Genomic DNA, 24,498 nt, shown 5'->3' with positions numbered 1-24,498 from the left:
CTCCCTCAAAGGGCCAAAACCCGCTTTCAATTCCCCCTCCCTCCATTCAGGTGAGGGTTTGAACGCAGGGAGTGCAGATAAGGCAGTTAGCTACAACCTTTGGGCTCTGCGTGATCCATTACAGAGCAAGGTGTGAGTGTTTCTCAAGGAGCTAAAGCAGCAGGTAAATTAACACCCAGTCCTGGAGCCAGGCCCCTTCCTGCTGAGACCATCTTGGGCACAAACGAAAGGGTTTCTTGCAGTCCTGAGCACTGAGCAGGATGAGGATCCTTACCAAAGGGCTTTTTAAAAAGATCTGAAAGCAGGTAGCAAACAGGCAGGTTTTTAAAGTATCTCCTTAACCACAAGCATCCTTAGGAGCTGTTTTAAGGAAAACATACGTGTATTTAGTCATACAAAACTTTATATGTGCTTTTATTCAACTCATCTAAACTTTGACAGCGGGGAAAAAAAAACTGCGAAAGGCCCTTTTCCTGGCGCGGTTGGTGTTTGCAGAGTTGGGTTTGTGTGTTTGCAAGCAGAGCTTAGTCTTCAGCTGAAACTTGTTCCAGGAAAGACAACTGTCTTGGGGGAAGGGAGCCTGGGCTCAGCACAGGATTTAGCAGCCGCGGTTTGCTGGTCCCAGAGCCGATAAAGCTCCTGCTTCACGTCTTTTTAACATTCTTTTTCTCAAAGCACGGTGGAAACACCGAATCTCATGGCAGCTCGGTGCGTTGCGTTGGCCTTCGTTGCAGGTGGAGAAAACAGAGACTGCCCCGCATTGCTCGAGGTTAACAGACGGAGGTGGCTGAGCCAGGATTAGATTTTGGAGCTGCTTCCCAGGAAAATGATTCATTAAATCTTCCTTTTTTTCTGGGGGGTGGGTTTGGGAAGGGAAAGGAAATTCCCATCTAGAACAAAAACAGGATTCGTTTGGGGATAATGGAAATAATATTACAAAATGTATTTCAAGGACTGGACCAGAAGGTGATAGAGTATTAGCTATTAGGTATCAGCTAGAAGCCACGTGACGTATGACAATGAAGCTAAGATATTTACTCATTCCTTTATAAATAAAAAGGTATCTCCCTCCCCACACACAAGACAATGCTCCTTCGCTTTGCTGCTGCTTTAACCAGTATTTAGCAAAAAGGCTTAATCTGCCCTAACAAAGCGTGGTGCAAGTATCAAGAGAACAAATATCAAGGCTTTAACAAGAAGTGTCAATATTGACGCTGTTCGGTGTTGAGGGATATTGGTAGGTTGTTTTTATTATAGTAAGCAACTTGTCAGAGGAGAACTCAGACGGAGCTTTGCAAGTGCCGATAAAACCTGCGGGTGCTATTGAAATTGAGCTCTTGCTCGTGTGTGCTTTGAATATAATTTCCAGTTTCAGAAGTCAGCTTTATGACTTTCTCATAGCCCTCCTCCCTTTCAGTCTCTCCCACGGTGCCGATTAACCATTCTTCCCAAAAAAAGAGTTATTGAAGGGTTGAACACCTCCTCAACTTGCAAAGAGATCTTCCCAATCTGATGAGTTTGCTCCATACCATAAAAATTACCCATCGCTGAGCCCAGGTGTCAGTATCAGGAGCAGGTTGGACACATCACGCCTAGCTTGTGCAGAAACCGTGGTTTCTCCTGCCACCTTCTTGCTGTTCCACTTCTGCTCCATCCCAGGTCATCTGCACTCTTTATATGACTGTCGTGGTTTGAAAATTAAAATTATGGAAAGGAAATTGGTTCTGTTTTACCTCAAACCAGGAAAATGACACCTGTTGGCAGCAGAAGGTTGATTCCCTACAGCAGATGAGGCTACATTCAGTAGCTTGAATGCATTCTCTAGCTTAAGCGCCATCTCTGAAGTGCTCTCCATGCACTGCAGAATTGGAGGTCAATCCTGCCACCAAGTAACAGGTTGGAAACTTGGCAACTTGAGGAGCTGCAGGCCGTGGAAAGGCAGGTGAGGTCCAATTTCCTCCTTACTTGGGACGAGTTGTTTAATTTTGGAGTGTTGAGTCTTCAGCTGGAAGTAATGCTCCCTTCTGGCTGGATGTTGGGAGGGTGCCTACATCAGTAGTGGATGGGTGTTCAGGTGTGGAAATGATGAAGCTACAGAAGGTAACCAGGGCCTGGAGCTGGTGCCTGTGGCCCAGCTGGGTGTTTTCTCTGCTGCTCAGTGTCTTGGGAAGACTGAATTGCATCGCCTTGTAGAGACCTTTCAGAAGTGGCTGGGTTGCCATGTTGAGTGGGAGTCACAGCATTGGGTTGCATTTAGGTCATCCAAACTTGTCCCTGACTGCCTTAATCTCAACATTAAAGGTTGCACGGCCTTTGGAGAAGGTAGAGTCATGAAAGCACTGGAAAATTTTCCAGCCAGAAACTTAGTTCTGCACTTTGCAATAGGTCTGGCTATTCTGGGAGCGTAGCACTTTCATTTCACTATCCTGTGGGACCCATTCATGTTTTCTGCCCAGTTGTCAACACATTTTATTGGGATACTTACTCTTTCCGTGATTGCAATCCATCAAAATAATGGCCAGGTCTGGCCTTGCCTAAGGTTGGGTATTCCCAAAGAGAGATGGCTGCAGGGCATCTCAGGATTTACAAAATCACAAGCTTCCTGGTACCTTTTCTGGGTGTCTGCTTATATGTTGTGTGTTTCATTCTTCTTCTCATTTTAAAAGAATCCTCAAAATGCCAGAGTGCAGAGCATTTCCAAATGAAGAGAGGATTTATGAGGCTTAGGACAAAATGGGTCACGTGCAGATATCAGCGTTCGCTTACTTGACTCTGTTTTTAATGGATGTGTCTGTAACCGTGTTTCAGCTCCGGGCCATGGTGGCCATCTGGGAATTGTTTCACATGGGGCGGTAGGAACTCCTTGGTCCTTTGGTACAAGGCACTAGTGGGGGAAAGACTCACAGGCTATGAAGACTCCTTGGTTTGTGGTGGCCAAAAATCTGCCTGGGGTGGCCAGAGTTGTTTGGAAAAGAGAGTTGCTTTTTGCTGAAGGTCTTGCCTGGGTGGAGAGGCAGCGTGAGCTGTCACCGCAGCTAAAAGCATGGCATTTATTGTATGGATACTTATCCAAATAAGCCCGAATTGGGATCTAAGTAAGGAATAGGCACTGGTCTGGCCCTCCTGTGCAGGATGAATATTATCTGTTCTCAGTTGCATCCTACCGATGTAAGAAACCATTTATTTTTAGGTGATGTTTCCTGAAATAGTGGTGGAGCGGGAGGGTAACTCCGTTGTGTGACATCCCAGCAAGTGGCAGGTAGCTCCCTGGGAGGTTGTCTTTCCTGAACAGGGTTTCTGTCATTAGAAAGTAGAACTGGATATGGGTTGTACATCCCCCTGGTTGGGTTCTGTGGCTAGAAATTACTGGGTATGGTTTGTAGATCCCCTTGTTTGGGTTCTGCAGTTGAAGCACTGGCTGGAGAAGACCTGAGGGGAGTCTCAGCTGGGCTCTTGACATCCCCATGAGCTCCTGTTTGAGTTTAGGCAAACCTGACCTCTCTGTTCCCCACCTCACACCAGCAAAGGAGAATAACCCTCCACACCATGCCGTAGCTCACAACCATGAGCTGCCTAGCTCCCGGGGAGGCAAATGTATGCCATCACCTAAAGCATAGCCACATGGAGGTGTGACTCCCAGGACCTGTTTCTCATTTTCCTTGAACGTACTTGGCGTTTTGCATTTCGCTTCAGGACCAGGCCATGGTGAGGCTGAGACAAGGGAATGCATTTACTACAACGCCAACTGGGAGCTGGAGAAGACCAACCAGAGCGGCGTGGAGCGCTGCGAGGGGGAGAAGGACAAGCGGCTCCACTGCTACGCCTCCTGGAGAAACAACTCGGGCTCCATCGAGCTGGTGAAGAAAGGCTGCTGGTTAGACGACTTCAACTGTTATGACAGGTAATAGCCTAACTGTTTTTTCTGAATACAGGTTTAATTGTTCCTCTAAGTGCAAAAGCTCATGATTTTTGCGTCGAGGAAAAGAAAGCAAGTCCAAGTCAATTGGCCCATTCATCCCCTGTAATTACTTTTGTTGCTAATGCAGCTCTCAGAATTGTCACTTCTCTGTCTTGACTTTCTAAATAGAAGCTGCAAAAGGCATTTTTAGGGTTTTTTTGTTGTGTGGTTGTTTTTTTTTCCTTAGCAAAGCTTTGATAATTCTGGCATGCGTTGAGAAACGTGTCCTGTACCATCAAATGAAGAGCAATATGTTCTTCCAAGAGCATTTGGCGATACAAAGGAAAGCTTGGAATCGTTTGAAGCTCTCTAGAAAAGCACAGATATCTGGGGGTGTTTAGAGGTTGAGATATTCTGGCGTTTGTGATGTTGCAAAAAGTTTTCATTGTTGTTTGGCTGAGTTAAGAGACGGGCCAGGAGAAAGAGTGGGGCAGCAAAAGCAATATGCGTATTTGTGTGTCGCTGCCTGTAGCGAGCTGAAAAGGAGCGGGGTTATGTAGTACGAAGGCTCCAGCCTCATTTAATAGCTGGGAAAATAAACTAGTCGTTTCTCATTTCCCTTGATGCAATTCTACAGAAGGGAAAAGAATTACAGCTGGAGAAAACAGCCCTCTGAAGTTTCACAGTTTGAAGGATAATGTTCAGTAGCTCGAGACTCGGTGTTTCTGTTAGAAAAGCCCCCAGTGACCAACCAACCAACCCAAACCCACCCCTTTCAATAAGGATTAATAGAAGATAAACTTCAAGGATTTTCCTTGATATAACACCGATGTAGGTTGATCTCACCTTTGTGCAATTCCCAGCTGCGCATCTCTGTAGCTTCTCATTCCGAAAGCGTTAGGACATCTGGTCCGAAGCGGTGGGCTTAAGCTGGGACTAGATTTTGTCCCGTGGCTGGAGAGTTTTCTCCCTTCGGTGCTGTACACTGTCCCTGCTTTTGTGCCCGTTGTCTCAGCTCATCCCGACTGTGAGTCGTTCCTCATCTTCCTTCTATTATTAGCGCCGGGGTTACTTTCCCACCACACCTATTCCCTTGGCAGTTGCGTAGCCAAGCTCTATATATAGTGAAATTTTTATTCTTTCTCGATAAATCAATCCTCCTCGGCCCATTAGTCATCTTAATGCCGATCCTTCTGAGAACAGAAGGTCACTCGAGTTTCCTACTTCCAAGCAGAAGTGTTTACTGTAAACAGATTTCTCCTTTCAGTGCCTGCTCTTGTATACAGTGACACTTGTATTGTCACTGAGTGTCTCTGTGCAGGGATGTAGTGGTTCTTAAACTTTGTCATAATGTGTTGCTCTCTTACAACAGTAAAAAGTTTCCAGGGCTCCTCACAAGCCTTTTCGCAGCCCTGAGGTTGAGCACCCATTATCCTGCAGCCTGATTCTTCAAAGCCACAGTTCCAGGGCAAAGCTAAAAGATCTTCTGAGAATTAACAAACAGCACAAGTGTTGAAAGCAACATTTGAAATAAAGGTTAGCTTTAATTAAATAAGGGATGTTTAAATGGAGTTGTTTTTTTTTTTTTTTCTTTTTCCTTCCCTTGAGCGCCCTCGGCAGTATTTCATGCAGGTAGTGTTGCATCCTGAGATGGGAGAAATGGCTAAAAAGATGATTTTTCGATCAACGGCGCTGTGCTGTTGCCCTTTCTGTCTCTATCGTCGGCAGCTTTGGGTGCCGAGCTCCCGGGTGCAGCCTCCGGAGATGCACCTCTACCTGTATCTCCAAGCGTCCCCCGAATGCGGGGCACGGTCCCATGCTGCCGGGCTGCAGCTCCGCTCCGAGCACGTGCTGCTCCCGGCCAAGCGCCGCCTCCTCGTCGCTGAGAGGTGGAAAATGCCGGAGCGCGAGGGTTGGGACGCTGAGGGTGATGGCTCCTTACTCTGTTCTGTATCTTGAGGAAACAAGAACGCGGCATATGTACATTTAAGGCTATGGGAAAAAGGTGGTGTTTAAAAATCGCCTTGTGCGCTCTTCCTTCATGTACACAGCCCCAGCGGAGAGGTCGTGTTCACGTTCCCTCGAAGAGCACGTGAGCCGCTACGAAACGTGCCCTCGCTGCCGTAGAAAAAGGTGTCGTTCTCTCCCACCGTCTCCTTTGTAATATTTGCTAAGTATAACATGTCATATGTACCTGGATGGCTGCCCTGAGCGCACACCAACTCAAAGACAGGGATAACGAATTGCAGATGTGGAGCAGGCTCTTTTCCCTCATTAGCTTGATTTCTTAACCAACAGATTTAGCAAAGGATGTGTTTTCTATTGAAGACTCCAATACCGATGCCGTTAAATCCAAACGGCTTGTTATCTGATTTCACAAAAAAGCATCTGGAAGCATTGCTTAACTTGTTGAAACATCTTTGTTCATTTGAATAAGTCAAATAGCTGCTTTTTTTTTTTTTTTGTCTTTGAAGTTTGAAAAAATAAAAGCCTGAAAAACGAACCAAGCGCTTCCCAGCGGAGACCTTGCAGGAGACATTTCGGCTATAGCCACTGTATTTTTTTCCCCAGAAGGAACGAAGCATCGAAAACTGCCCTGTGTTATGATTGAAGAGAGCCCTTTCCGTTCTTCTCGTGGCAGTCTGTCAGTGATACCACGGAACGGGAGGCTTGGCATGGGTTCATAAATGAGTAATAATGTCAAACACATAGGATTGTTTTGCTACTTCCTCCAAGCGGTCGAAGGAAGGAAGTTATGCATATAATTTAGCTGGGCTTCAGGAAATAGTTTGATACGGTTCTCTGCGGAGAGCAGCTCCGCAACCCTAATAGCTAAAAGCAGAGGGTATCGTAGGAAAAGGTGGCAGGGAAGGGAAGCGGGCATTTAAGAAAGGGAAAGAAATGAAGCGCTGGAGCACTGCGAAAATCACTGCACGTCGCTTTTGGCGCTGATCTGCGGGAGAGGGAGGATGTGCAGAAGTGGAGTTGGTCTGAGCCGTGGAAGTCCCCTAACGCCCTGCACGGTGTAGAAGGAAACCTCGGTGCTGAGAAGGCTGTGGCGCTACCCGGAGAACGGGCAGATACGAAAAACGGGAGCTGCAACCTGATTTTCGTAAGGGCTTTTGTGCAGGAATAAGTTTTTTAAAGGAGAAGGAGACGGCACGTGAAAATTAAACTTTTAAAAACAACCAAAACCTGCAGCCTCCCTCCTGCCTGCAGCGGGACTGTTGTCGCTGCTGGTGTCTGGTGTCCTTCAGGTGCGTATAGCGATGATCAAGGCTGGGAGAGCCTTGAGCCTCATCATACGCACTTCATGGTACAATGTTTAGTTGCATGATCGAATACTCCTCTCCCCTGGCAGCGTACGTACAGGCTGTGGGAAAGACACTGTCTGGGGAACGAGGCATCACTCCATCGTTTTTTGGCTTCTCGTTCAGTTAGCGGCGGCGGCCGTTATTTATTACTCGCCATCTAATGCCTTCGGTACATATGGAAGCATTTGTTTCCTTTACGGTCTTTTCAGGGGTCTTTGCTATCCACTGGGGTATTTGAGGGCCAAGTTGTTTTCTGTAAGTGGAGATGACCGATCCGTGCGGTGTGACAGCAGGAGAATTGCGTGGAGAAGACAATTTGGGGCAGGTCGGCTCCCAAAGACAAGCAGCAGGAGTTGGCTGACGTTGTTTTTTTCTCTTCCTTTTGTTGCCGTGTCTGTCCCTCCCTGACGCAGGCAGGAGTGTGTAGCCACAGAAGAAAACCCTCAAGTGTTTTTCTGCTGCTGCGAGGGCAACTATTGCAATGAGAAGTTTACCCATTTGCCTGAAGTCACCGGCCCAGAAGGTGAGTGACTGGGTGAACAGGGAGAGTTGGGGTTCCCTCCTCTAGACCCAGTCTGTGATGACTTTGGGTTGTTGCACGTTGAGCAAAAAAATCTATTGGACAGGACGCAAAGTACCTTTTCGGTTACAAAAGTCCAGAAATCCTCTGCTGGGATTCTTCAAGTATAGTTTTTTTAATGTTGTTTCACGCTGTGGGTAAAGTGTGTTGTACCAACACCTCGTATACCATCGGAAAGGATTAGATTTTCCTCACGGTGGACATTCACACTGGGCTCTTACAGAGCAAAATCCCACACAAGGGGAAGAGGGCGGTGTGATTTATACAATACGGATCAACTCAAACTCTTAAAAGGTATTTGACACCTTCTTCATTAATTGTCATAGTGGGCATCAAGGATTTTTACATGCGATTGGTCTTTTCTTGGTCTGGGGATTGAAAGGGAATGGGTACGCGTGTCAGCTTCCGGAGTTTGTGGATATACTTCAAGGAAGAAAAGTAATAGCAGGTCCTTCTTCAGAGGCTAATAGAAAAATGATGATTCTTTTAGCTGTAGGCTTGCTAAAGCATCATTCAGTAAAAATTATGAAAGCAGGTGGATCTTTTCCTTAGGATGGTTTATTTTGCTATCAGCTATCTGCATTTACTGAGATATTCCAGTAGACTGTTATCAGATTTTCCTGGGCTTTCCTGTTAGGTTTTTAATTGTTTACATGGGTTTTATTATCTCCTGTTATTAATGTACCCGTAGCAACCTAGTAGCAAATATTCTTTCTCTCACAGTTTTTTGTTTAATTTGGCAAGTCTTGCTATTTTTTCCCTCCCTGTCTCCAACATAGCAACATGGCTCCATTTAGTATTCCCATTGTTTGTGTCTCAACTGCACTGATGTAATTTGGAACAAGAACTACTGTGGGAATAGCGCATTTGATTGTGGCTCCGGCAGCATTTTACTAAAAACTGACATCTTGTCAATCACTGTAAAAGGCAACGCAACGCTGCGAGGGATTTCGTGCTCGCTTAATACATTGGGAAGGGTTAAGAGGAGGAAATTTTCTGCTTTTACGTATCCCAGCAAGAAATACCCATCTTAAATAAAGGTCAGGTGGAGGCCCGGATTGCAAAGTGTGGTTTGGACTGTTATAACTCCATTGGTAACAGCCATATGGAAAAGAGTAAACCGCGGAGCTGTATGAATACTGTTGGATGTGAGAGGACGCGCCAGTGAGCATTGTCGACTTTGGAGTAGAAGGAAGGATGGGGTTTAGTTGCGTCTGGCTGTGTAGCTGACAGTGCTGTTGCAAGCCTGAAGGGTCCTTTCCCTCATTTACCCTGCTCTTTTCTCGCAGTCATCTACGAGCCACCGCCACCAACGCCCTCCCTGCTCAACATCCTGGTGTATTCGCTGCTCCCCATCGCTGTCCTGTCCATGGCCATCCTCTTGGCCTTCTGGATGTACCGTCACCGCAAGCCTCCCTACGGCCACGTCGACATTAATGAGGTGAGGGAGGAACCGTGGGCTTCTCCAAATTGCTCCTCTGTATTTGGATCTTACAAAAGGCACGGAGGCTGCTCGGTGTATAGAATCATAGAATCACAGAATGGTTCGGGTTGGAAGGGACCTTAAAGATCATCCAGTTCCAACCCCCCTGCCCTGGGCAGGGACACCTCCCACTAGACCAGGCTGCTCAAAGCCCCATCCAGCCTGGCCTTGAACGCTTCCAGTTCCACTTGACCTGTTCCAGTGTCTCACCACCCTCAGAGTGAAAAATTTCTTCCTGATACCTAATCTAAATCTGCCCTCTTTCGGTTTGAAGCCATTAGCCCTCGTCCTATCACTACATGCCCCTGTAAAAAGTCCTGCTCCAGCTTTCTTGTAGGTGCACTTCAGATACTGGAAAGCTGCTATAAGGTCTCCCCGGAGTCTTCTCTTCTCCATATGTTCACATCCACTTTTGCTTCACTCTTATCAGGTGGCCTAACTTTTCTTCTCTAGCTTTTTGAAGTTGGCCTCTGTGGCAGTATTAGCGTCCCCTATTAGGCTGGTGGGTTTAGATGCGGTTATCACCATGTCCGAGATCCCTAAGGGATGGAGTTACACAGCCCTGCTTGGTGGCTACCCTTCTCCCCAAACACTCACCCCCCCTGCCTGATTTCAGCCGACTTTGCAGAGGAGCAGAGATCATAGAGATGATAAAGTTCCTGCCGATGGGGTGCCGGGAGATGCTTTCCCTCTTGAAGCTCAGTTTTTACGAGCCATCAGAGAATGCAGGCAGGCGGTCATCCTCGTGGCCCAAAGCTATCGGGAACTGGTCCTTGCTGGCTCTGCTATGCCTTGAGCCTTCTGGTATCTTCTGAAGGGCTAAGCAGCCACCTCTCCCTCCCTCCTCTGCCCATTACAGCCCATACTGTGAACCTTTCCCGTCTGAAAGCAGCTAGGACAGAGCTCCAACCCCACGCGTCCTGCGGGGTTGCGTTGTTCTCCTGGACAAATGCAGGGTTTAAACAGATATGATCTTTATGACGCTGACAGGCCTGTTTGCTGCCCATTGCCGGTGTTATGTGAAACGCGCCTAATGAAGTGCAAAGCAGTGGGAGGTTTTAGGTGTAGTTGGCTGTTGGGTCACAAAGATCAAAAAGTTCCTACTTTTGGCAGGAGGTGGCCTTGAGGTCATCGGTGTTTTACAGCCCAAAATAGCTCTTGCTTTGAAAACCTAGGAGAATTCAGGTTTAGCCCGAGGATGGCAGGCAGTAGTTTGACACACAAAGTGACACTGGGAGGCATAGATTGTTCTATATGTTCTATACAAATACCCTGCAAAGCAAGATAGGGAATTTGGGGCTGCTCTTGCCGCAAACTGTACATCTAAATAATTTGCGTGAAAGAAAATGTCACTTCTTCACGCCTCTTTCCCCTCATGCAGTCTCTCCATCCCTCCCCATCCCTTTGTTTTACAGTCCAGCTTCAGCTGGTGACAGTGTTTTTCTCTCGTGCAGGACCCCGGCCCGCCACCCCCTTCTCCCCTGGTTGGCCTAAAGCCTCTGCAGCTCTTGGAGATCAAGGCGAGGGGACGCTTTGGCTGCGTGTGGAAGGCTCAGCTGATGAACGACTACGTAGCAGTGAAAATCTTCCCTATTCAGGTGAGAAGGGCATTGCATTAGATTTTCACTTATCCGGCTTCCTCACCGGTGCGGAGATGCTCTAAGTGCCTATGGAGGTGTTTTTAAGACCATAACAAAGATGCATTTGGACTCTTATGCTGGGGGGAAAAGTTCAAGGACCCGCCCTTCCTACACTTTTCTCTGTGTTATCGCATTACTAAATGCTTCCTGCAGTAGTAGTTGTTGCAAGAAGGGCAAAAACCAAGCCCGTTTTGAAATCTACAGGGTATTTTAACTTCGCTGCAAATGTCCGTGTTGTTAAAAGCCCAGCGAGGCAGCGCGCAGCTGCGGTGCCCGACGTGCGCACAAAGGACCAAAGCCCCGGCTTTGTGCATCCAGACCCATTTGTAAATCCAGACCCGAACCTAGCAAAGAGTTTGCAGCTTACAAAGGCTCAGCCCCGTCGCTGTGAAAGCTAATTGCAGTGCAGCGTTTCTGTCAGCTCGCATCTTCTGCTCTAGGAAACCTTTGAACGCTCCTGACTTGACTCTCTAGGAACTGCAGATGGAAAGAGTAAAGCAATCAAAAGCCAAATGAAAGAAGAACGACCGGAACATCTTTGTGCTCCTCTGCTAATCTCCTCCTTCGTTAATTTTTCGCCCCGTATTTGTTGTCATAGCGTTGCTAAAGGAGATCTGCACATCTTCTGTCCAAGCCAGCTGTGACCTGCTAGTAAATATTCAATGGAGCCTAGATTAGGTTTTGCAATCGTAACAATTACAGCTACGAGGCAGATCTGGGTGCTGTATGCACAGGCTTTATTCTTGCAAGCATCCTTAGGAAATCTGGACAAATCTGATTTCTCAGTGAGGTTGGGGTTGGATTCCTCCCCCCTTCCCCACACAGAGGTGCTTTAGGAATAGCCGAGGATCATTTTGGAGAAGGAAGACTGAGAACAGCAACTTCCAGTCTTTCCCCAGCGTCTACCCTTTAGGAAAAAAGCCTCCTTTTGAAGGGACACATCACATCCGAACGCCGGAGGATGATATTAAGAGGAACGTGAGCAGCTCTGACTGAGCTGAAGGAGCTGCTTGCTTTAAAGGGAAGTGTGATCTTTGATGGTGCGTTTCTCCCTGCTTTAGGATAAGCAATCTTGGCAGAGCGAGAGGGAGATTTTCAATACTCCTGGCATGAAGCATGAAAACCTTTTGCAATTTATCGCGGCAGAGAAAAGAGGGACAAACCTAGAGACAGAGCTCTGGCTGATCACAGCTTTCCACGACAAGGTAATGTATCGTTGCACGTACATTTTGGGAAGACAGAGAGGCTATGGTTGTGAAGTAGCAGGATTTGGTGTCTAATATTTGCCCAGAAGCTCCCCTGTAATCTATCCAGGCTGTCCCTGGTGAGCCATGGCTCAGTGGTAGTGAACCGCTCTTGCTCCCTTCATTCAAAGGCTCTTCCTTTAGCTTTCAAGGCTCTCCTATGCAAACAAAGGATTGATAAAGGTGGGACTTGGGGAGAGGGAGAGCCACAAAAGGCCACAGCTCACGTCTGTAGTGGTCACCATCTCTTAACGCGCGTAGATGAGCACGTGGGAGCCGGGGGTCGCAGACCGTCGCCGTCCCAACTCGCCCCTTGCAGATGGGCTCCGTGTTTGCTTTTGAAGCTCGGGGCGTATCTCCCATTTCATGGATTGCTTTAGTTATCAAACACGACTAACACTTAAAACAAAACAAACACGCACAAATCCGGGGTTGAGCCAGCAGCGTTATCCCTCTGTTTAATCCAAGGTCTACTCAGTCAATCATTGCCGCAACCAGCTGATACGCTGCATCACCTTCTTGCATGGAAGGTTTTCCCCTTTCTCAGGTTAGGTGAATTGCTCTGTTTTGAGATTATTTTGTCCCTTCCTTATCTCCCTGTCCTTCCCTGGCAGATTAGTAGATTCCCTTTTGGACATCCAGATATTTTCTGTGCTTTCAAAGGCTGAGGAGTCATGAACGCTTCTGGGTTTTATTTCTTCTTTTCTGCTTTCACTAGAGATTCCCCCCCTTGCCCCCACCCCCCCCCATTAAATCAAGGTTCAGATTTCTCAAGCACTCATTAAAACCTTTTTCTAAACTGATGAGTTGGCACATCTGTCACATAGCAGGATCTGCGATTAAGAACATACGATGTCCTGTTTCGCAGGGCTCTCTGACGGATTACCTGAAGGGCAATATTATCAGCTGGAATGAGCTCTGCCACGTTGCAGAAACGATGGCCCGTGGCTTGTCCTACCTTCATGAAGATGTCCCTTGGTGCAAAGGTGAAGGACACAAACCTGCTATAGCACACAGGTACGGCCTCTGTCGTTGGTGCCATTCAAGTGCTGTGTTCAAATGTTCGCGACCTGTTTGAAATGATGCTGTTGAACGGAGGAGGAGATTGTGCTTTTAGGAATTAAATGCCTTTTAACCCAACAAATCCTAGGCTAAGACAAGAGTTTTTTTCACCCACATATGAAACGGCGAAGGGCAAGTGAGCGTCCTCTCTGCGAAACAGTCAGTGTGGTTGGTTTATGGCGAATGGTTTATGGTTTGTGGCAAATGTCTGAAGGGTAGGTAGGTGCTTGCCTCTTCCATCAACTCTTCTCTTGACACGTATTGGGAAGGGAATCCTGGTTCCTGCAGAGCTGCTCTTTGAAAGGACTGTACTTGATAAATCACATTATAATCCGTGTATTTCTATGGCCATACCAAGATTTGGGCCCTATTTTTCCCTAAGCGTTTTAAACTGATAATTCCGCTGCGTGTCTTCCCACAGGGCTTTTGATCATTAGGTAAGAAATGGAGAAACTGCGGAAATGCAGAAAATGGCTGCTGTTTATTCTTCACAGTGGTTTTATAGTGCCCGTATCACGCCAGGATGCTTATAAGAGACACCAGGGGAGACTCCGGGGTGCCTCGGAGACCCCTTGGCACCCGCTTCAACCCACCTGGGTGGCAGCACCGTAGGGACAGTGGGAATCTAGAAAGAAGTGGGTTAAACCATCCTCGTTACACCAATATTTATTGTAGCCCTTCTCCGCAGTCCCACGTTGCTCACCCTGGACTAAAGCATCTCTACCGAGCGGTTTGCTAGTGGCATGGCAGGAGGGGGGAGTTCTCCAGAAGGGATTTATGTGGGCTACACGCCGTAATCCGCGGCCGTATTCCCCCACCACCCACCGCATTTCATCTGGGAGGGACTTAAACCCCCCCATCCAGCTGCAGCAATTTGTGCCCGATCTAGCGGGGCCGGATAATCCCTGGGGTTGCAAGGGTTGTCCCTGCCCCCCAAAACAACCCCCCTCCCCGAACCCGAAGGTTTCTGAGAGCTGGGGGTTGTTGAAAGAGCCTGCAGCTGCCTTTGTGCCGCTCCTGGAGCTGACCCCTGTGTCCCTGACATTTGTCCCTGTGGAATAAAGGCAGTGGTTTAGACATGAAAATTCCTGAGGGTGGGGAACAGAGAAAGGCTATAGAAAGGCTTTAAAGCAACAGATCGTGCTCGTTAGTGTCCCCATCCATTTAGCAAATGATAAAAGATGGAGAATGCACCATTTGTGTGAATTTAGCACAGTACCTATGGAAGAGGGATTTCAGGACACAGGGGATTTCCCTTGGATTACCCCACTCCTTTTAGTTTTATTTTTCTTTTAAAAGAAAACACGAAATACATTTTTAAAAAGGGGGAGGGGGCGGGGGGGGGGGGGGGTGTACTATTTTTGAGCGGCTTCACAGGCTGCATGTGAAGGTGGGACCCCCGAGTCAGTGCTGGGCAGGGGTTCAGCTCACTCCTTGCTGGCCCCCGGCACTAGGAGGAGGATTAAGGTTATGGGATCACTTGTTGGTGCGAAAGTGCCCCCACGTGGAAGCTGAAAATAAAATCTCCGGTGTCTGAATCGAGTTAACGTGCCCGAGGTTCATAATCCGCTCACTCTCTTATTCACTAGTTTGAAGGATAACATGGAAAAAGGTATTTTCTTCTTTCCAGGCCACTTTCCTTTATCCGTGACCATTTTAGGATGGTCTAATGCATGCGGCGTTGGTGGGAATTCTACCTGGCATGGCTTGGATCGGGTCTTTCCCCCTGGCCTGGATACGTTTGCATTGCAGCTCACATTTGCCACTTCAAGGTGATTTGTGGAAGGAAGGAAGGAAAGGAAAAAATGAGGAGATATATGGAAATAGGGGGAAAAAAGAAAGCGCAAAGGGAAATCTCTACATCACATAGGAAAATGTAGTAGTTAACTATTGCATGCCCACGGAGCAGTGCGGGTGAACCACAGCAGCAAACGCCCATGCAGTAATCCTGCTTTACGTCTCGCTTCCCTTTGGAAAGGTGTCGTTCGGGCAGACCGTCTAATAATTTCTCTGCGGCCCTCGTTGAGCCACTGTTCTGCAAAAATCTCGTGCACAATCTGGAGGGCATAATCCCTTAATGCTGACCGAGCAAAGGAGTTTATCTCTGTCATTAGATGACGGCTGTTTTCTAAGCCTGTGGGGAAACTGCGATAGCATGGAAGCTGTCAGTCTCTAAGATGACAGGTATTAGGGAAATGGTGGGTTTTCTGTGTGACGGAGGGGTATAAATGTTTTGCAGGCTCTGCAAAACTGTGCTGTGTCCCAAAAAACCCCGTGTGTCCCCTTGAGGTGAGGGAGGCTGGTTTCTGCTGGGGTTCGCTGGCTCTGTGGTGCTCTCCAACTTCATACCTGCTTCCCCCTCTCAATCCGCAAGCCAGAAATTCCCACCACGCTGTGTTTAGCTTAGAAAGGAAAAATCCTTTCTTCTGGTTTGGTTTTTTTTTTTTTTTTTTTTTTTTTTTAAGCTCAGAATCGGGGGCTGGGTGGTACAGGATGATTTTTGCTTGCGGTGCTTTGAGCTGGTGCCCTGGCATCCGAGGCCGCAGCGAGCAGTCCTTCTCTGTGGTCCAGCAGTTTCTCTCTTCCCAAAGAATTTTGACAGGTCTCTCTAGCACGGAACAATTGTATCTGCCCTCATTAATTATTTTGTGCAGGCCTGCAATGTCCTGCAATCAGCAGGGTCACTGAGTGAATTGATGATAGGGAAATTATAATGCTGAGCATACAGGACAATTGCCATCTGCTGTCTAAGGTCTGTAATTTAATTACACTGCCAAACATTCCTTTTCAGATGAAAATGCGGGAAGCCCAGGGAACAGGGCTCCACTGGTTAGGCATCTCGACCCTCCTCCACCTCCCGCTTTCCAGCCCCTGCAGATTTACCTGAGCTGCCCTGAAACGATCCCGCTGCAGCACAGGACTGACCCAAATGTCCCCTTAATGCCACCTTCAAGCACAGACCCACCGCCTCTACTGCAAATGCTCACTCCTGCCATCAGCTGCCCGGTCCCACCCCGACAGGTCGTCTGAGTGTGGGCTCACCCCCTCCCCTGCTTACTTGCCAGCCCCCTGAATTCTCCTGGGAAGGTCGGTCGGCGATTCAAACATAAGCGTAATAGAAAACTATGGCAAAATCTGTTGGAGTGTGTAGTCAGGGTGAACAGAGCCCCACCGACATCTGCTCATTTCCAGAAAGATCACATTTTGTAGATGGGAGCAATCCGCCTTACCAGGATAAAGAGTAAATTCACCCCCTCAACCTGTCTCGCGTTTCTTGTTGGGAGCGAGAAATGGAAGAAGAGCCCAGAGGCGGGGGTCTAGAGCTGGTGCTCAGAGCAAGAAATAGTGCCTTATAGCGCCTGCTCTAATTAAAACACCCCCTTCGTGCTACTCCTTGCTTTTATTTTGAGGTTAATTCACCGTATAGTGGGGCTGCCTGCGTGCCGGGCAGCCCAGGGCTGCTTGGTTGTGTTTTAGGGACACGGGGAGCAGCCGAATTTGCTAGCGCTGGCCGTGCCGGGCAAGCGGGGAAGGAAAGAAGGAGCTGATTTACTGGGGGCTGCTGGGCCTATAGACTTACAACGTGTCGCGATTTGATTTAGCCGCGTGCCGTAATAAACCCTTCCCAAACTTGCTTTTCGGCTTGTCCGTAGGGACTTCAAGAGTAAAAATGTCTTGCTGAAGAACGACTTGACGGCAGTGCTAGCCGATTTCGGACTAGCCGTACGGTTTGAACCTGGAAAACCTCCAGGGGACACTCACGGACAGGTAATCATTATCTTTAACAATAACATTTTAAAAAGTTGGGCTTGCCGTAGCTCCTCGGGAGTAGGGCGGGTAATTTGTATAGATGCATTTAATTCTCTTTGAGATATGTGTTTTCCATAAAAGCTTGTGCTCGGACATAAATTCCAGGAGCTGCTTTGATCTGGGTGAGCCGGGAGAGGGCTCGGACCCTCCCGACGGGCTCCCCCAGCCCCGGGGACAGGCGGCTTCTTGCTTTGTACCCGGGACTTGCTGACTCTTTATTGTCTCGGCATTAAATATTAATACTCCTAAAATTATTCATTTATTTTTAAGAATTCAGCCAGGCTGGCTGCTTGGGTGACCTTTAGCAACGGCAGATCTTGCGAGCTGGCCGAGCGCTGCGTAAACAATTTACTGCGTTTTTATGGGTTCTTAATTTTCTGCCTCGGCGTTGCAGCGAGCGGCCCCTCGTTCTGCTCTCGTGCCGGGCCACGTGCCGTCCCCTCCGTGTGCCTCTGGGGTTTTTTCAGTGCCCGTCTCCAACGTAGGCTCCCTTTGTACCCTTACCTCAGAAGGAGTGAACGCTTTTCTGGGTTATCCCCCTCCAGTTTTCCTCGTTTTGCCCTCTTTTTTTTGACTTTTCCAGTATTTTCCACACCTTTTCACATCCTGGCTTCCCCGTGTCCCCACAGCCTCAGGTAACCTCAAGAACAGATGAGAATTTCCTAAAGAAAAATATTATAAAGGCATTTCAGTTCCCATGTTGAAAAGGTGCTTTTTCCCTTGCTCTCCTCGCTACTCTCCTACATTATGGGCTGTAATTCTGCCACGTATATTACCACAACTACACGAGGAGCTCAGTACGGCTCTACCTGGACTAAACACAACAAGATCGGCACTATAGTGAGGACTGAATCCCTTCAAAGCAAGATGGGGTTTTTTCCAAACCAGATCATGGCAAGCCAGGGCCCTGTAGACTTTGCAGCGTTCATCCTGTGGATGCAGGAGACTTGTTTTATCCAGGGCTGTCAAACCAACACCTTTTCCTACCATTTCAGGATATATCAATTTTACTCCTCTTTTTTTTTTTTTTAAATAATATATTTAATTGTTTTTAGTGCAAGGGGATTGAACTTTCAACGACTATGATAACCAAGTCTGCCTTGACCTCAGGGTGTTTTGCCTGTCTCCAAAGACAGCTTTTTCTCATGCAGCGTGTGGTGCTGGAGCAAGATGCGGTGGGACGCAGGGAAGGGAGGATTTCATCCATCCTCACTGTGCCGCGCTGCATTTAAATTAGACCTGTAGCGTACGCTGAATGAATATCACACACGTAGCCATGGACTTTGGCTCTTTCCTTCAGGTAGCCTATCTAGGCTCGAGTGACCTTAATGAGAATCTGCGTCAGAAAAAACAGTCCCTGTTTTCCCTGTTTTCCAAGTGAGGTGTAACTTTAGCAGAAGCAGCCTTAAGGCTAATGAAACCAGCTGTCGCTCATCTCCAACCAGCGGAGTCCCAACTGGAACGTAACTTGAGTTGTTTCTTTCTCTGTAGGTGGGAACAAGGAGGTATATGGCTCCCGAAGTGTTAGAGGGAGCAATCAACTTCCAACGAGACGCCTTCCTGAGAATAGACATGTATGCAATGGGACTGGTGTTGTGGGAGCTAGTCTCCAGATGTAGAGCAGTTGATGGTAAGAATAAAGATCGTCTCTTCCCTGGGGAGGGCTCTGTTTCAGCGTGGTTTAGCCGTACAGAGAATGGGCTTGGCTTTGTTTAAAGAAAAATAATAATCAGTTCTTACTAAGCATCTAACCTGTTTTTCGCTTGCTTGTTTTCTAACATAAGCTGTCGTCCTCTGTAGGTAATAACCTTTATAGTGTTCAAGTCTCACAGTGCTTTTAATTATGCTGGGTACATTGCAAATTGGCTGAGAACACAGAGGGAGGAGGAGCAGGTGATTCCTCCATCAGCGGTTTGTGTCCTTTAGTCCTGAGCCTGCTCTGTGCTGCTCTCCGTGGCACTCTGCATTCCTGCGTGTGACCAAGGCAGGCTTTGAGCGCCGGAGAAGAGCCGTGCTCAGCTCGGGCTTTGCTGTCCCACCTCACTTCTGCAGGGCAGTGTGGTAGCCTGAATGGAAAGCCCAGAATCATAGAATCATAGAATGGTTTGGGTTGGAAGGGACCGTTAAAGGTCATCTAGTCCACCCCCCCTGCCATAAGCAGAGACATCTTCAACTAGATCAGGTTGCTCAGAGCCCCGTCCAACCTGACCTTGAATGTTTCCAGGGATGAGGCATCTACCACCTCTCTGGGCAACCTGTTTCACCATCCTCATCGTAAAAAAATTCTCCCTTATACCTAGTCTAAATCTCCCTTCTTTTGGTTTAAAACCATTACGCCTTGTCCTATCGCAACAGGCCCTGGTAAAAGAAGTGAAGCACCATGGTGAAATAGCAGGAACACGGGGCTGGAGGGATCTTCTTGGGTGAACAAGGCCATTTCCAGGCTATCATAAGTCATTAGGTATTAATCTTTGACTTTTGCTGATCAAGCCCTCTCTCAGCAGTGGGCTGAGTTTGTTGTTCCTTCTACAACTTTGGGAGGTCTCACTTTCTCCTGGGTGATCCAATAGAATGAACTTTCATGCAGTCCTCTTTCTCAGAGTTTTAATCTTAACATAATGCTGCAAAATGGGGCATCATTTCTGTCCAAGTAGCACACCTGCTCTTTGGTGCCACCCTTGCCGTTTGCAGGACCTTGCCGCTGGTTGGGGAAGCGGTCATGTTGTTGTAGTAGCTCTAAGGCTGCTTGCTCCAACTTCTTTCTTCTTGTGTAGGTAGAGGTGCTCTGGACTGAATATCAAGTTCAAAAATTAATAGTGCCTCACCCAGACTTCAGATGTTTTTGTTAGTGTTACAGTGGGACCGGGGAGCTCGATTATAATTAGGATGTCTGCGTAGGTGTGTGGTAAGGGAAGGTCTTTTCTTTAAAAAGTTACTATCTAACCAGATAAAATGCTGGAGGAGAAGGGAGGTAGGAGCACAGCGGGTTGAAACAGTAGTACCCAGATCTCTCATGAAAGAATAACCCTTCTCTGTGAGGCCCCACAAATATCCACTTGGATTTTTGCCTGTCGTGTTTGTGGTCTCCTTCCAACTCTTCTCAGGCAGCAGCTGGCCAAGATACTCCAGGTGCCATACACAGCACCATTAAATCAGCGGGAAGGCTTCCTTTGGGATGACGGGGAGGTACACTGAACCTCTTCGGCATTTCTATCTCAGAAGCGATGTGTAAACAGCAGATTTGGCTTGGGGATCACCAGTGCAGCTCTTCATAGCTCTGATTCCTCTTAGAGGAAGAGGAAGGGAAGGTCCTGAGCATTATTGTGCTATCCGTTGGAACGAGTGTTTCAGTTTGGTTTAGTGACTGGCATTGTGTCAACAAGAATAACGATAAGCTGTTTTAGCGATTTCATTTTTTTTAGAGTACCTAAACATCATGTTGTTGGTGTCACAGTTCATGACCAGCTAAAGTAGTCAGCTCTTTTATTTTAGTCTGGAAAGGCCCTCTTGAAGCATCTCCACCCTTGAAAGAGGTCACTGTTTGCTACCGAGAACCCATCAGTGATGCTGCGGAGCACCCTGAGAAAGCCCATCAGTTAAGCTGGGCTGCTGTTTGTAAGAGAACATCTGCGCGTTGCCAAAGGCCAAAAGACATTTCAATAAGCAGAAGTTATTGCTGCCATCCAGGGTCTGCACCGATACTCGTAACAGTCGTCTCGCTCCTGTGGCCCAGGGCAGTTCACAGCCATAACTGGTATAACTAAAGCATTCAGAAATCATTTTGCACTTAGGAGCTGGTACTTGGACAAATGCATCTGGCTCCAGCGTGTCAGGGCTGACTCAACCCGACGAACAAGCCACGTCACAAAGCAAGAAATTACAAGTGTTGTATATGCTTGACCTTGCTAGTCAGTGCCTAAAATGAAATTATGGTCATGCTGAAACCTTTCTCTAGGTTATTGTGTGTTGAATTGCTATGGTAAAATGTGAGGAGGACGGGCTGATTTGCTTTTTCTGTTGAAATAAATCATGGACTGCCCGGCAAGCCTCCTCAAGGAGAGTGGTGGGATCGGGAGGCCTGGCTGAGGGTTTGGATTCGTAACTCGACAAGGTGGAAAATGCAGGGCCAGACAAGCAGCGGGGACAGCAAAGTCCATTGTGTGAAGGAATGTAAATCACATTTGTCTGCAGTGGCATGTGAACTTCAGGCTTTGCTGCGGTGGGTTGAGGTTGCTCTGGAGCCGCAGCTCACTCATGCATGGGGATGACCGGGCTCTGCAGAGGACATTTCCGTACTAACCCAGTTGTCCGTGTGCACCTTAGGTCCAGTGGATGAATACATGCTGCCTTTTGAAGAAGAAATAGGTCAGCACCCATCCCTTGAGGACCTGCAAGAAGTGGTGGTTCACAAGAAGATGCGCCCCGTGTTCAAGGATCACTGGCTGAAACACCCTGTACGTCCCTCCTGGTTAACAGTAGAAAATGTTTTCCTGTGTGACGGGAACAAGGGATGCAGTTATGCATCACTTGTTAGCTTCAAAGGGAAGCTAAGCAGCCCAACCCAGTACACAGACCCACGCCCCAGTGCTAAAGAGAGTCAGTGCTGGGGTTGCTCAACACCTTCATGCTCCCCTTTCCATTTGTCCCTTGTACTTGGAGACAAAACCAGCTGGTTAAAGTCAGCCAGTGCCAAACGCGGAGCGTGTGGTGGTTTAGGAGGACTCATTTAATATGATGAAAGAATGGAAAATGAAGTCCCTTTCATTAAGAAAATGATCCATACCATCGGAGACGCGTTCCTCACAAGCTAGATAGCGTGCAAGACTTGAACAGTTTTTTGAGGAAAAATTAATTGGATGTGAAGGCAAGCAGACAATGAAGTAAAATGCAGCGTGGGTTTCCCAGAGGTAGATCATTTCAGGCTCGCGTTTTTAATAAAAGAGGTGGTTTTTTTTTCAGGCTGGGAAACTGAGATGATGATGAAATCTCACAAGGCTTCAGTAAGAAGCTAAATAACTCTTTTTTGACCAAACTGCTGTGATTTTGGCTAGATTCAGGTGTGCTAACTCATTGCCTAGAAGTCAAGGTTCTGTGGGTTGTAGATAGATATGAGTGTTCCAGTTGAAATGAGGGTTCAAATAAGAGCTGTGCTCTTTCAGCAGTGTTGAATTATTTTGGGGATATCTACAGAAGTGATTTCAAATAAAGCAACGGCCTTGTAGTAACTGATGCGGTGCTGCCAGCTCTCATGGTTTTATCATGGGAATCGTAATACTTGATATCGTGTCTTTTAAAGTGTGAACTGCTGAATCTCTTGGTGTCCTTTGATATTAAAAAAAGTACTTTTGAGGCTATGAAAAAAAGCTGGATGAAACCAATCCCTACAGCCTTAGAAAGCAGAAGCTTAAAAAACCTGAAAACACATATTTAAGGTAATTTTTAAAGCTGATCTCACGATAATTTGCACAGCAAGGAGAAAATATTCTTAATTTCTCTTTACAGCATTAAGCTGTGTTAAATGGACCTCTGCAAGGATGGTCCCATGAGCAGACGTTGTTGCTGAAGGTGTTTTCTCCCCCTTGTTGTCCGCAGGGCTTGGCGCAGCTGTGCGTGACCATCGAAGAGTGCTGGGACCACGATGCGGAGGCTCGGCTCTCGGCGGGCTGTGTCGAGGAGCGCATTGCGCAGATCCGCAAATCCGTAAACGGCACTACCTCGGACTGCCTCGTCTCCATCGTGACGTCCGTCACCAACGTGGACTTGCCGCCCAAAGAGTCTAGTATCTAAGTCCTGGTTCACTTTTGTCTTTCCAGACTCAGTGGATTTAGAAAAAAAGAAAAAAGTTTAAAAAAAAAAAACCACACAAAAAAAACCAACAAAAAAAAAAAAAACAAAAACACAAAAATCCAACAAACACATGAATGCAGCTGCTATTTTATCTTGACTTTTTATTATTATTGTTATTATTATTATTATTATTTTTTTGGATTGGATCAATTTTACCAGCACATTGCTCTACTGTATTAAAAAAATGGACATTTCAGCAAGCATTCAGGTGCCGACTAATGAATGCAGAAAAGGTGCAGGTACCTCAGAACCTCAACAAACTCACTTCAGTTGTTTTTGGTTTATTCAGTTTTCTGGGTTTCTCTTTATCGGTCTGTCTTCTGGGCGGAGCATCTGTGACATAAAGGAAAACCACCTACCATCTTAGAAAACGCTATGCTGCAAACTGTGGAGGAAACTTAAGACTGTTATATAAAGAATACACCTTCCTCAAAACGGATTTTTTCCCCATTTTGTTTTGGTTTTGGGTTCAGTTTCGTTTCGTTTCTTTTTTTTTTTTTTTGGAAGTGAGCTTCAAAAAAAAACAGCAGATGTGTCTTTTACGGATCTAACGGGTGTCATTGTAACATGGAAAAAAAAAAGTAACTGGGCGGAGAATGTTAATTCTTGATGGTAGAATCGAAGGGGGGAGCGTAGAATAGGGGTGGGGAGAGTGACGTTGGACTTGGCAGCATTTGGGGAAACATCATTTGCTATGGAGCTACTTCTCAGGTAACCATTAGAGGAGGGGAAGGACATTTCTGGGCAGAGTATTAACAGCTGCAGCGTATGGAGAAAGCTGAGTTAAAGAGCCAGCGGTTGGAAGCAAGGCGCTAGTTCTTTTTCCTCCAGTATCTCGGGCTTGGGGGGTAGAAGAACAAAGCAGAACTTGAATTCCTTTTATTTTTCAACTCCAGAGAGTAACAGGAATGAAGCTTTTAAGCAATGAAATTGGAAGAGGTGGGAAAGCGTGTTCTTGAAGCACTTTGGTAAAATACTGGAAGATGGGAAAATTTTTGCATCTCGCTTGAAGTGTGAGTCAGTTCAGGAAATTTGGCCTTAGGGTTGATTATCTGTCAGCCCAAGGTACCGGTGCAGATGGTGGAAAGAGGAAAAGTGTGAAAACTGGCTTTATAATTTTTTTTTTTTTTCCTTACTAATTTGGGGTTGGGGCAGGGGGGTGGAAATACCTGAACTGGTGGCCGATGGCTCCAGTAGCATCCCAGATGCCTGTGAACTGCCCCGTTGCAGAACGCAGAGGCGGCTGAGCAGCAGCAGCGATTATCGCAGCATCCCTCCGACTGGTTTCTTTGACGCTGCTTTCTCCTTACTCTGTAACGAAACTCTTTTGTCTTAAAGTGGTGCATATTCGAAAATACCGTTACTCTTATTATGCCATAAACTCGCTCTAGTCAGTGAATGTTCCTAATGCTGCTGATTCAACAGTGAAATATTTTTTTAATTTGCAAAACATGCAATGTTAAAAAAAAAAACTAAAAAAAAAAAAATCAAACCACAAAACACACACACACACACACGTTACGTGGCTTCCGAGGCTTAAACTGAAAAAAAAAATAAAAATTAAAAACTTCATGACCACAGACCACCTCAAACCAGAAATACCTCAGAATTTTCTACTTG

At 47.0% G+C, this 24,498-nt stretch overlaps 1 protein-coding gene across 1 annotated transcript in view; it reads left to right on the top strand.

Moving 5' to 3' along the window:
- The window catches only part of ACVR2B (activin A receptor type 2B), a 103,971-nt gene extending 81,013 nt beyond the window's left edge, over window positions 1-22,958 (top strand). The window contains exons 2-11 of the mRNA XM_074574030.1: window positions 3,694-3,901; window positions 7,626-7,735; window positions 9,082-9,233; window positions 10,730-10,873; window positions 11,977-12,120; window positions 13,028-13,176; window positions 16,875-16,989; window positions 18,523-18,661; window positions 21,355-21,485; window positions 22,624-22,958. Of these exons, the coding sequence (XP_074430131.1) occupies window positions 3,694-3,901; window positions 7,626-7,735; window positions 9,082-9,233; window positions 10,730-10,873; window positions 11,977-12,120; window positions 13,028-13,176; window positions 16,875-16,989; window positions 18,523-18,661; window positions 21,355-21,485; window positions 22,624-22,818 (1,487 nt within the window). The 3' untranslated portion in view covers window positions 22,819-22,958. The remainder of the gene's footprint in view (window positions 1-3,693; window positions 3,902-7,625; window positions 7,736-9,081; window positions 9,234-10,729; window positions 10,874-11,976; window positions 12,121-13,027; window positions 13,177-16,874; window positions 16,990-18,522; window positions 18,662-21,354; window positions 21,486-22,623) is intronic.
- Window positions 22,959-24,498: the final 1,540 nt, after the last annotated feature.

The sequence above is a fragment of the Larus michahellis genome, chromosome 2 (genome assembly GCF_964199755.1).
Source record: "Larus michahellis chromosome 2, bLarMic1.1, whole genome shotgun sequence".
Lineage (NCBI taxonomy): Eukaryota > Metazoa > Chordata > Aves > Charadriiformes > Laridae > Larus > Larus michahellis.
The sequence above is the reverse complement of the archived record's forward strand: the minus strand, read 5'-3'. Positions and strand labels throughout refer to the sequence as shown.